Raw genomic sequence first — 13,204 nt, forward strand, 5'->3', positions numbered from 1 at the left:
TTTTCTTCTTCTTCTCCACTTCCTCCTCCTCAGCACTATTCTCCTCCTTCTCCTCCTCCTCCTCCTCCTCCTCCCTCTCCACCTCCCCTTCTTCCACCTCCATTTCCTCCTCCTCCTCAGCATTAGATCAAACTACGAAAACGCCGACTCATTATATATTTTCAATGATGGGTACACAAGCCTCATAAAAGCACCGGTATCCTCTTATATCCGCATTCACTCCTACCTGCTACGCTATCCCTCTAATCCTCTATTACTCTTTACTCTGTTACTTATATCCATGTTTACTCCTAACTGTTCCTCTATTCCTCTCTTCATTGTATTTATGCTTACTCCTGCTCTTCTTCCTCCTTCTCCTCCTCCTGCTCCTCCATCCTCACCTCTACCCATACCACCTCCTCCTCCTGCCCCATCTCTATTACTTAGCACCGCAACCACGACCACTGCAGCTTCTTCCTCATCCATCTTCTCCTTCTCCTCCCCTCTGTCTTCACAGGTGTTGGGGGGGGGGGGGGGGTGAGGGAAGGGACATGCGGGTATACACCAGAGAAAGAAAATGTCTATGGCAATACAGGCAGCTGCTGGACACACACACACACACACACACACACACACACACACACACATACACATTTTTCTTTATTGATATTATTCATATTTCCTTTCCTACTTCTGCGTCACCCTCTCACTTAGGTATTCCATTCTCTCTCTCTCTTTCTCTCTCTCTCTCTCTCTCTCTCTTCTCAGTATCATTTCACAATTCCTGCCGTCCTTCCCACCTCTTACGTAACAAGAATGAAAATAATAATAATAATAATAATAATAATAATAATAATAATAATAATAATAATAATAATAATAATAATAATAATAATAATAATAAACAATAACAATGATACTGATAATTATAGGAACACTGATAATTAGAGTACGGACCCAAGCAGAATAATTACATAGCATTCTAAAACAAACAAAGAAAACAAGAAAAATTAATAGACTAGACCTCGAGAGCATGGATAGCGACGTTTTCTATCACTGAATTGACGATACACTACAAAGAGCTACACAGAGACGAACACCATGGCTACCCAACACCACGACAAACTAACGGATGAAGCAAACAGACAAACGGAGAAAAAAACACTATAAAACAAACACCATCTCATCCACTGCAACACGACGAACAAAATAATGAAGCAAACAAGCAGACAGACGATGGTGCATTTCCGTCCCTCCTCAAAATCCCTCCTGACCTTCTAGTGTGTGTCAGTAACGTGAGGCAAGACTGAAAAGAAACACTACAATTATCTTCCTAAAATTTGAGCCTGAAGGGAATTTGTGCTCTAAACGTTTGAGAGAGAGAGAGAGAGAGAGAGAGAGAGAGAGAGAGAGAGAGAGAGAGAGAGAGAGAGAGAGAGAGAGAGAGAGGTGGTGTCTCCCTCCCTGCCACACAAAACACTCGTCTCCTCCCTCACCTCCGAGCACTTCCTGGTGTTGCCTCGCCCCCTGCCACGCCCTGTCACGCCCTTCTCCCTTCCTCTTTCCCCTCCTCCTCTCCTTCCCTTCCTCCTCCTCTTCCTTAACTCTTCCCATCCTAGTCCTTCCCTTCTTCCCCTCGCCTCTCTTCCCTCACCTTTGTTTCCCCTCGCATCCATTTCTTATTGTTTTTTTTTTGTTTTACTTTTTTTTTCTTCCTGGTAATTTTCCGATCCATCTTCACAACGCAGCAAAACCTCTTCCGTCGATTTCCTTAATTCTATATCTCTCTCTCTAAAACGGTTCCTTTATTCTCTTTCCTGTCATCTCCCTTCCCCTATTTAGAAGTCACCGTGTCGCCTTTCTCCCTCCCATATAAATCGTCTCTACTCTGATATTTGTTTACCCGTTATAGTTCCTTCACCCTTCGCCGCAGCCACCGCTAGGGAGGCAAAAAGACTCTATATAGCAACAAACGGCGCCACTAACACCGATACCCTCCCAGCTGCAGAGCCTCGTTGGCCTCTTCCATAAGCGTCCCACCGTGCCTTACATTCCGAGGGGAGAGTGTGTCCCAGAAATGTCTAAGAAGGAAGGAAGGAAGAGGCAGCCGTCAAAATGGGGAAGGTGGTTAAAGGGAGAGTGCCAGGTAGGGGGCGGTGATGAGTAGGGTGCGAGGAGTGGTAGTGGTAGTGGTGAGGGGGGGATGTGTCAGAGTTGCGTTGATGATGGTAGTGTTTGTTGATATGTTTGGGGGTGGTGAATGTTCGTGATGAGTGGGAGTGGTGGTGGTGGTGGTGGTGGTTGGCAGCGGCTGTGATTGTGGTAGTAGTGGTGGTAGTGTTGGTGGTGGTGGTAGTGGTATTTGTCGATATGCTTAGGGGGAAGAGGATGGGCATAATGAGTGTGGGGGGGGGCGGGTTATTGTTGTGGTTGTGGTGGTAGTAGTGGTGATGGGGGGGTGGGGGGATGGGTGAAGTAGGGTATTTTGACAGAAGGCAAAAGAAGCAAGTTATCTTTCCTTAGTGCAGTAGTGTTGATGTCGATGTCGAGAGAATGGATATTTTGTCGTCGCTATGTTGTTGTTGGTGGTGGTGGTGGTGGTGGTGGTGGTGGTGGTGGTAGTGGTATTTGTCGATATGCTTAGGGGGAAGAGGATGGGCATAATGAGTGTGGGGGGGGGCGGGTTATTGTTGTGGTTGTGATGGTAGTAGTGGTGATGGGGGGGTGGGGGGATGGGTGAAGTAGGGTATTTTGACAGAAGGCAAAAGAAGCAAGTTATCTTTCCTTAGTGCAGTAGTGTTGATGTCGATGTCGAGAGAATGGATATATTTTGTCGTCGCTATGTTGTTGTTGGTGGTGGTGGTGGTGGTGGTGGTGGTGGTGGTGGTACTGTTGTTGTTGTTATTGTTGCTGCTGTTGCTGTTAGTGGTAGTGGGGGAGGGGGCGTGGCTGAGAAAAGGACTTACTAATAACAAGAGTTCACGGGACATGGACTGCAGCACATGAACACAGTAATGCAGGTAGAGTAAGCAAGACAGAAATCAAGTTTGCTAATGGCGAGGCGAAGTTCCTGGCCTACTACATCCCGCAGAGTTTTCTTGACAGTATGAATATTTAGGACGAAAATACAAGATTCCCCCTTTCCCACTAGTCCGTCCTTAGCGATGCTGGCAATGGAAAATCAATGAATAAACATTTTCATGGAGAGAAGAAAGTCAATTATCTCCTGGGAAGTTATTTTTTTTACCGATCAATGATTTGCATCGGCAAGAAGTATGAAATAAATAGTTATCTGTTATCAGTACTCTCAATTCGTAGCATTCTTTTAACAGCAATTGAAACTGTCAGGGATTTGATCTCTCTTGTGTGCGAAAAGAGATTTCTTAATGATATATTGATTTGTTCATATTTTTGTTTTTCAGTCACTGCTGCCCAGACAGTTTACTCTAGCATTAAGCGGCTAAAAAGAAAAAAGAAATACAAAGTTGGAAAACTGTTATTTCTCATTATCATACTGAAATATCTTTTTAGAAGGCGGCCAGGCGTGAGGTAATAACTGAAGAAGAGGCTTGTAACTTGTTTCTTCAAAAATTTTCTTTTCTGTGAAAACTGGTTGAGAAACTCAAGTGTTTCCCAAATAATGTTTTACGCTTACTAATCGAGTTACATCACCATCCCCTTGAATACTTTAACAATTGTTGTAACAAAGAAAACTAATATTGAAAATGGTGGTAAATAGTAAAAAGAGAATGAATTAGAATAATAAAACGGATCACTCCCTCCCGCTCCAACCCGGCCAGGCTCCTCCTCTGGCCTAGTAATGCGTGCTGCGTCCCTCACGGAGACTATTTGTAGACGAAACAACAGCAATGAAGGTTGGGAGTAAATAAAAACTAGAGAGAGAGAGAGAGAGAGAGAGAGAGAGAGTTATTCTTGGCTTGCGGTACCGAGTTCCGCGTGTCACATGGGTGATCAGTGGTGCCAACAGTGTCACCAGCCGCCCCTTCCTTCGCTCCAGGCACTGCAGCTCCCAGCCCCTCAGCGATAATTATGGCAGGCAACGTGTCGGCAGCACACACACACACACACACACACACACACACACACACATGAACACACCCGCGCGCGCACGAATGCACGCACACAAATAAACTAACACATAAACAACGTATCAACATATGAACATGAATCGTACATATTTAAATGTATAGATGAGTAACTACACGACAAAAAGATTGGCAGACGACATGAACCGTCTGACTAAGATGTATAACTTAAACTTAACGTCAAATCAAAGTACTTAATGGAAGCAAAGTGCTGTGTAGAGGTACTGCATGGAAAAATATTGTTGTTCTTAATTGTTCTTAACGAGTACTCTCTGTGAGGCGAGGCGCTGCCAACCCTGGACATAGGAAGGAGGAGGGGAATGAGCATCTACGGCAGAACTTAGCGAAGGGGAATGAAGGAGGGCGAGACAGATGGAGGACTAACAAAGCCGCCATAGTCCTCCCGGCCCCCTGGCACGAGGAGGATAAACGAGGGCCCACGATTAGCTCCCCTGACACGCCGCCTGACACGCCCTGCCGCCGACGGTGCTCCGGCCTGCTTATAATGAATGGCTCCTCAACGTAAACACTCCCGTCAGCGTTTATTCCGACAGCTCTAATACTGTGGCAGGACAAACTAACATCTCGATAAAAACAGACACCCCCTAAAAATATATATACACGAAAAAAAATATAGCATCACACGTGGCTAGGGTTCGAGGCAGCAGGTTGGTAAGTTATAGGCCCATGTTCTCAAACCGTTCGAGGCCTACACACTACACACCCACACTTGGCAGGGTTTCTGTAGAGGCTGTGGGTGGGTATTTCCATGGGTAGTTTCATGAAGCTAGTGATAGTCTGACAAGGCTCCTGCACCATGAATGTGAAAAGCACTCATAAAATCTCATTAATGTCCTTTATGGCCCTGAAAGTATTTGCTGTGAGAGCCGAAAACGTCTAGTAATAAGGACCTTTAGGTAAAATACTTATATATGTCTGTGACGAGGGGCAATGGTCCATACCCTTAAACGTATCGGGTTCCCGTTACGACTGTTTATAATAAAGCCACAAAGATAATTAACGGGGTTTTCATGGGTGATTTTCTTGTTCAAATTGCAGAGGTTATGCAAAATTATTACTAGGATCACAAAACAGTCAGTGAAACTTCTACGAGAGGTTTTTCAAACGAGCGAACTGAGGAGCCGATACGTTTAAGAATCAGGGTTGGCATAATTAAAATCAAATGATTATAATCACAGAAAAAATCACTGATTAAAATCAAAATCTTTTAATTTTAAATATCATGAGCATTGTATTCACTGCATACAATGCACATTATATTCAAAATTAAAGGATAATGTGTTCATTGTAATATGTGTTCATTGTGATATAAGTGTTCATTCAAATATTATGTGTTCTTTGTATGCATGACTTAAAAATTCCAGATAGTTGAAATTACAGCACTTTGACTGACTGGAGATTTCAGGTCTAATTCCTGGCTATTGAGGTATGACTTGCACAGAACCTGTCCCATAGGCCAGAGCAGGAAAGAATGTCAGAGAGGTAAATTTACTAAAGAATTCTACTGGAACTATATTTGTCATCCTGATAATTATTGTGGGCTTACCCCATAAAAGACATTTTATGCTCAATCGGCATTTGTTACCAAAAATTATATTCCCATTAATAATGTTCTTTTTACTACCGGTATTTAAAATATCTAGTTGGCAACTTTGGTATGTGCTCAGGAACAAAACATAACTGAGTGGGTGGCAGACATCTCCTGACTTGTAAGCAAGCAAGTACTGGTGCAAGTATTAACTATGTCTGCAGCTGGTTGGAAAAAAATCCTGTATCGATTTCCTTTCAGAGAATTTCAAAGGGAAAGGGTTATCGTGCTAAGTGTAATGCAGGCATCATGCGTATAATTAAAGTAACCTTTTCATGAAAATTCGGGCCAAATTATTCCCACAGCAAAAAGAGAGAGAAAGCATGTTGTACACATAAACACGAATTAATACATTACCTAACAACAAATTAAATGTGAATTAGTGAAAACAAAAAATCAATTATAAAAAACGATTTAAAAAATCTGATTTTAATAAAAAAATCGAATTTTTATTTTTATGAAAAAATATTCCAACCCTGTTAAGAATACGGGCTAATGAGCTATGGGAAAGGTGAGTGAGCCCCTGCAGCCTCTCTCATGTGGGGAGGGTGGCAGGGTGAGGGTGAGGGTGACTGAGGGGGTAAAGGAGGCAGGACAGGGAGGGAGGGAGAAGTGGGGAAGGAAAATGCGTAACGAAGAGAGGAAATGTCGCTGGAGGATGTTTTTAGGTTGTGGTTGATTTTCGTCTACTTATTTTCTACCTTTTAGTTGCTTCATGATGAGAGAGAGAGAGAGAGAGAGAGAGAGAGAGAGAGAGAGAGAGAGAGAGAGAGAGAGAGAGAGAGAGAGAGAGAGAGAGAGAGAGAGAGAGAGAGAATATGAATAGTGTGCCGACGGATGTGCTTGGGCGTCACCCCTTAGTACCACTCTCCCCCCTGCTTTCCTTCACCCCCCCAACTTCCTTGATGCCCTTTCTCTCTCTCTCTCTCTCTCTCTCTCTCTCTCTCTCTCTCTCTCTCTCTCTCTCTCTCTCTCTCTCTCTCACTCTCTCTCTCTCTCTCTCTCTCTCTCTCTCTCTCTCTCTCTCTCTCTCTCTCTCTCTCTCTCTCTCTCTCTCTCTCTCTCTCTCTCTCTCTCTCTCTCTCTCTCTCTCTCTCTCTCTCTCTCTCTCTCTCAAGGACATACCACATACTCTGGGCCAGTGTCTGAGTGGTGAATATCTAGGTATAGCTATGTAAATTTATCTGCAAAAATTATGTTTAGCTATTAGAAGGTTTTGCACGCAGTAAGCCGCGCAGTTTTATTTCATTACTGTACTGGAATCTTGGCCGATGTGAGACAAAATCATCCTGGGCTCCCTGCAGAGGTGAGCGTTGTGGGCCTGAGGGAGATCCTTCAGTAAAGAGATTTAACACCGATAATATGGATGCGTGCCTAAAATGATAATGCTACTTAGAACACGTAACATTAAGAACAAGTATCTCTCTAAATTGTCTCCATTATATTTTTTTCTAAAATAATCCTTTAATGGAGTGACTGTTACTGTATGTTTACTTTGAATCTACATGCGACAGTATTCCTGTACACTGCACTGATATTTTTTTTCCTTTCAGAGTCGACCCGAAGGATGAGGCAGCAGCTTTGGAGGAGGTGAAGGCGGCGCTGCTAAAGGCAGAGGGCGATGGGGGGTGCCAGAGCGGAGGGGCGGCGTCCGAAGAGACAAGCAGTGAGGTGATCCATGTGCCCTCTGCCGGGGGACCTCAGGAGGGCCAGCCAACGATAGTCCTCACTGTTCATGAACACAAAAACCCATCCGAGCCCCCCTCTCCGCCTCCCAGCCCCGGACTGCTGTCGGTGAAAGATGACCTCGAGTTTATTGACAGCGACGAATCGGACACAGACGCAGGGGTCGTCGAGGCCGTGCATCCGGAGCTAGATTACAGCGACCAGTGGTTCGACGCCTGCGGAACTCTCACTCGTTCTAAGGAAAACGTCGTTGAAGCTTTCAATGACCCTGACGACGGCCAAGAAAGCAAATACTATGACTTTGTGGATAATACTGTTCCGAAACAGAAGGAGTCGGGGACACCGCCGAAAGACAAGCCGAAGGGAGGGTCACAAAAGGCTCGGGAGTGGGTAAAAAGTTTTGACGAAAAGGCTGAGTCAAGAATACAAAAATGGTTGAAATCAAAGAAGTTTATGACATCTTCAAACCTTCCCAAAAGTAAATCAGAAATTCGCCTTGATGAACTGAACGATCCTCCCGACAAATGGTGCAAGAGAGACGAAATCAAATTGAACACACTGAGCAGAGATGACTCGCAAGCCGGTTTTTCGCATAACACTAATAAGAAAGTGGAGGTAAAGGAACAGAAGAAGGAATCCGAAAAGGAAAAATCGACACGTAAGGAGACTTTCAAAAAAATCTTCCAGGTGAGAGGAAAGCTTTCTATCAAGCCAATTGTAGACGCACAGAGGACAACCGACAAAGATACAGACATACACCTCGCCGCCGCTCCCTACGCCCTGGCCACGTCTGCAGGTGCGCCAGGAATCAGTGAATCGCCTGACATCTCTCAGGAGAACGGTAACTATAAAGATGATGGCTCCGCGGTTATCAGCCACCAGCAACATGAAACTTCTCAAGCGCCGTCAACGTCTTCGTCAGTTGAAAAACATGAAGTCTCGGAGGCGACACAAAAGACTGAGGCCTCGGAAGTCCCAGATTTGTCTAGCAATTCTCAAGATGTGAATTACAACCAACTTATAAAAGAAGATGTACTGAAGGAGACCACTCAGAACGAAAAGGGCCCCCCACCTCCACCTCAGTCACGGGAGAGTAGCAAGGCAAACACTATTAGCAATGCTCCAGAAACCCAGGTCAAGTCTGAGAAAAAGATTAATGATAACAATGTGACTTCCCTTTCTCAATCAAATGAGGCTCCTGTTGAAAACAGCATAACAAACACCGCATGTATGACTGCTGTAAGCCAGGACAAACCTACCAGAGAAATTAATGACCCCGAAATGAACAGAGAGAATTCTCCCGTGACAGACAGCAGAGACGCAGATAATGATGACTCACAAATGAAGGCTGATCTACAAAAACCTGAAACTGAAAGGGTAATGAATTCTTGTTCACTTCCACAAGAAACTGTGGAGCGCGGCGAGCCTGAGAAGGGAGAGAAGCAGCCTTCCCTTACTCAGGGGCCGATTGAGGAAGATGTGGCAGCCGAGTCACTAAAGGTAGAAGCTAAAGATACAAAGAGGAGCAAAATTTCAGGAGCCAACTTTCCAAAGTCCATTAAGAATTTTGCTGGGTCAGTTTTCTCTCACCAGACCGGACTGAGAGGTAAACAGGAAGCAAAGGAAGAGAACAACGATGATAAAAAGAAAAAGAAAGGGAAAAGTAGTCCATTCAAGAAGGATAATCTTTTCAAAGTTTCAATCAAAGATAAATTAGAAGCTGTAAAAGAAAGAGGAAAAACGCCTCCTGATGTTAAGAAGGAAGTCGATAACATGACTGAGGATGAAAAGCTCCCTAGCGAAAAAAATCTGAACCCATTTGAAGATGATGACGGCAATCCTCTCGCCGATGAGGCTCCAAACTTTTCTGAGGGCGGCGTAAGCTCAACAGGAGCTGATAAGGAATCTGAAGTCCATGTCGAGAACTCAGCTCCCAGTAAGACAAAGCAAGAACCTCCACAGACTTCTTCAAATGGAATCCCGCCACCAAACAAGAGCCCCAGCGCCTCACCAGTCAGCCTGGAATTCGTGTCTCAGGTCGATTCAGATGAAATGAAAACCGTCTCCCACGAGTCATCTCCTGGAATGGACACTTCGTTCGTGGAAGAGGATGGCCTGAGGCTGCGAAAGGACGCGTTGCTCGCTATCAAGGCCATGGATGTCGACGACACAACCACCAACTACTACAGCTTCCTCAGTGCTTCGGAGGAATTCGAGACCCCGATGGTAGAAGAGAAAGATTTACAAGCTACGGTTTCTGCCAAGATGTTGCCCAACGTTACTGCCGCAACAAATGCCTCTGAAACACAACCTGAGGTAACAAAGACTCATGAAGTCCATAATGATGGTGACAGGACGAGAGAAAAGGATAGACAGGAGACAGAGCCTCAAATCACTGAATCATCACTCAGCAAAGGTGGTTCGGATGTAAATACACCAAGGATAAACAAAACTAATGGTGAAGAAAATCTGCAGAACGCTGTACATGAACTAAACAACAAAAATATGGAACAAATAAACTCACAACTAGTGATGAATGGCCCCTCGAGCACGCCTCGTGAAGTCACGCCGCAGCATGAAGCACCTCAGCACATCGGCGTGGCAGCACAGCCTCCCGAGAAGACACCCTCCGAAGAGGTTCCGCAGCTCAGACTAGGTCCCTCCCCCTACACAGAGAATCAAGACCCTCCAAAGCCAAGTCCTAGAACCAAGAAGGGTCGCTACGGTTATTCCACCGTTGGTGGTTGTGTCGCTCCTCCTGGAACACCGCGGGGCACGACACCGTCCACCCGAGAGCCGTCTGTCAGCGATAATTCTGTAAACGGTCAAAGGAACTCACCGATAAAATCCGCCGACATGATGACTACCTACGATGGAAAGAGTCTCACCCCCAATAAAGCTGCTAATAAACTGGAGAGGACGCCGTCAGATTCAGGTTACGCGGGGCCCGGCAGCAATTACTCTGGCGGCTCCGAAGTTGAACCCATTTATTGGGAGATCAGCGAGCCACGAGACGGGCCACCTAAACCAAGTCCACGCACTAAAAAGACTCAAAAAAATCAATATGAAGCAAATTTCAACCAAAGCAAAGTTGCTCGTCAACCGTCACCGAAACACACCGCCAAGGAAGAACCAGAAACAAAGCCCCTCCCTGAGTGGATCAACACCCGCGCGCCCATCCCCAGCCCCCGGGGCAAGAAACAGCGCTCCCTTCAGTCACTGCCGTCGGTCGTACCCGCCGATGACACCATGGAGTCAGTGAAAAAAAAACTTCAAATGCTGTCCCACGAGCCCCTCCCAGACGTCACGCTTACGCAGCAAATGCCCATCATGACGAAGAAGCAGGAGGAGCAGTTCTATAGCGGCAAAGCTGCCTCTATATCCTACGGGTTCACGCCCGCCAGGGTCCCCCAACCATCACCACCGCTCAGAGTAAGAAAAGCTTCCCAAATGTCCCTTCCGGCGGCCATGGCGGCAGAAGAGGCCCAAAGTAGGCAACAAAAGCGAAGGTCCCTCTACGTGAGTCCTGATGGCGAGGTGGTGCCCCAGCCCCCGTCCCCCAGGCGGGCCAGGCGGCGCGCAGGCCACACCCAGAACAGAAAGCTCAGCAACATTAAGTCGGCCGTCAAGGTAAGTCTATATCTTTTATGATCAAGTTAAAAGATAATACGTTAAGCGTGTATTCGTTTCTTTGTTTTTTGGCAACCTAAGAAAAAGAAGTAAAGTTATATGATGCAAGAGAAAGGTCACAATTATACGAAAAGACTAAGTGACCATTAAGCAGACAAACAGACAGACTGACAGACGAATGATGTGCTGAAGGACGAATGGCAGAGGAGGGTGAAAGAGTAGCATGCCAGGTTCGCATGAGCGGACAGAGCCAGGGACACTGTTTACTGCAGTCTTCCCTTGTGAAGCGCTAAAGTGTGGGCGCCAGGAAAGGATACATTCAGATGTTGTATGAATAAGCACATATGAAAAGCATTTGTATTTCATTCTCAAAGTTCTACAAGCCTACAGCAGAAATACGCATACACAGTAGTTTATGCTGCAAAATTTCGTTTTCTTTGAACACTGTGCTAACTGGACGAAAAGGAACAAATTTGTTATTGAATGCAAGACCAAGAGAATTTACCCTTGATCTTCACACAACAACGCGTGTAATAAAGTTTATATTTGTTCATATGTGTTAAACGGATCGTTTACGTAACAGTGAAAATGTCCAATGTAAACAAATAAGATGACTAAAGTGCATCTTACAATAAGAAATCATATGATTTTAGAAGTAGTTTTGTGATCCACCTTGTACCGAAAGTAATAGGAAGGCACTCACAAGTGCAACCTCATTCGTCGTCGACAGATCGACTGTGTCGGCGTCAGCCGGTGGAGCCGGTCTTGTCAGCAACCTCCTCCTATAATAGAGAGAAATCTCTGGAGTACATCCCCGCACCCTCGTTCTGGGCTGTCCCTCGACAAAGGTCCACGGTCCCTCCACGGAGGAACAAAATCTTAGAAGAAGGGATTTACGAATAAACCGACACGATAAAATTATCTAGAACCAACAAGTTTCGGACACAACAGGCACTCCTAACATCACCAAACTTGGAGGGACTGTTTGGGGGCCTCGAGCGACGGTAGTAGGCTAAAGAATAGCCTATCCGGATTATTTGGTTTATATATATATATATATATATATATATATATATATATATATATATATATATATATATATATATATATATATATAAATGATCCACGAGACATCCTAGAGTTAAATCAAAGTATGTGATTATCATTGTATTCATTCATACACACACTGGTAATATTTCTATGGTGTCTGATTCACTTAATTGAGTGAAATTCTACTGTGATAAACAGTCACAAATACGTGTCACTAGTAAAACTGAAAGTAGTAATGTAAGTTATGCCTCCATGAAATATACACATATAGATAAATGTGAAAGCTCACGAAGTCACAATAAGTGACATCACCTGCTTTGTGCAGTGAAAATATGGTTATTTAAGGAATCTGATACCCGCAAATTGGCGTGCGTTACTGCATCGGGCCGCAGTTGTCGTATTAATATGAATGTATTTTCATATTATTGTTCTGTTGTTTATTCAATGTTTTGTTCAAGAAAAAGAATACTCATAATTTTAGTTAGTTTTTGGTTATAAGGATTCTTTACGAAATACAATTATAACATTACCGCCTATTAGTTAGGAAGCGTACTGAATCCTGGATCGGCTATGGTGATGTTATAAGCGTCTATTGTCGAAAACCTGTTCTGCTAGTCGTAATTCATGCCGTTTCAATATACATTGAACATTTGGTCATTCAACTTTACAGCAAATAAGTAAAAAACTTATCCATATCATTATGGCATTACATTAAAAGTGAGAAATCGTAAAAGTTATAACTATAGTTTGATTTTTTGAGGGGATACGGTGAAGTAAATTTTTTTTTTTATTGTTGCTATTTCATAAATCATCGCAACAGATTCCGTAAAGAATTATAGACCAACTCATAAACTTAAAATATATAAATCTGTTGCGCAAAGTAAAAATAATATCGTATACGTACTCCTAAAATAGTAACGAAAGAACATTCATAATATACAGACGAACAAGGCAGGAATAAATTGCCTCTCACAATCTTTTTCCCGCACACATTTCCCGTGACATTTTACCCTCATCTCTGGGAAGGACATTCATACAAAAATGTCTGTTCACACTCATGAATGGTCCAGTAAGTATGAAGGTCAGTCCCTCCAGCGTTGCACATCAGTGTACAGCCGCCACTGTCTGTTTCCCTGTGCCTCAA

At 44.2% G+C, this 13,204-nt stretch overlaps 1 protein-coding gene across 1 annotated transcript in view; it reads left to right on the top strand.

Annotated features, from left to right (window-relative positions):
- The window catches only part of LOC126998723 (uncharacterized), an 82,178-nt gene that overhangs the window by 28,929 nt on the left and 40,045 nt on the right, over window positions 1–13,204 (top strand). Inside the window, exon 3 of the mRNA XM_050860712.1 lies at window positions 7,248–11,010. Coding sequence (XP_050716669.1) covers window positions 7,248–11,010 — 3,763 coding nt within the window. The remainder of the gene's footprint in view (window positions 1–7,247; window positions 11,011–13,204) is intronic.

This window comes from Eriocheir sinensis, chromosome 15 (assembly GCF_024679095.1).
Source record: "Eriocheir sinensis breed Jianghai 21 chromosome 15, ASM2467909v1, whole genome shotgun sequence".
Taxonomy (NCBI): Eukaryota; Metazoa; Arthropoda; class Malacostraca; order Decapoda; family Varunidae; genus Eriocheir; species Eriocheir sinensis.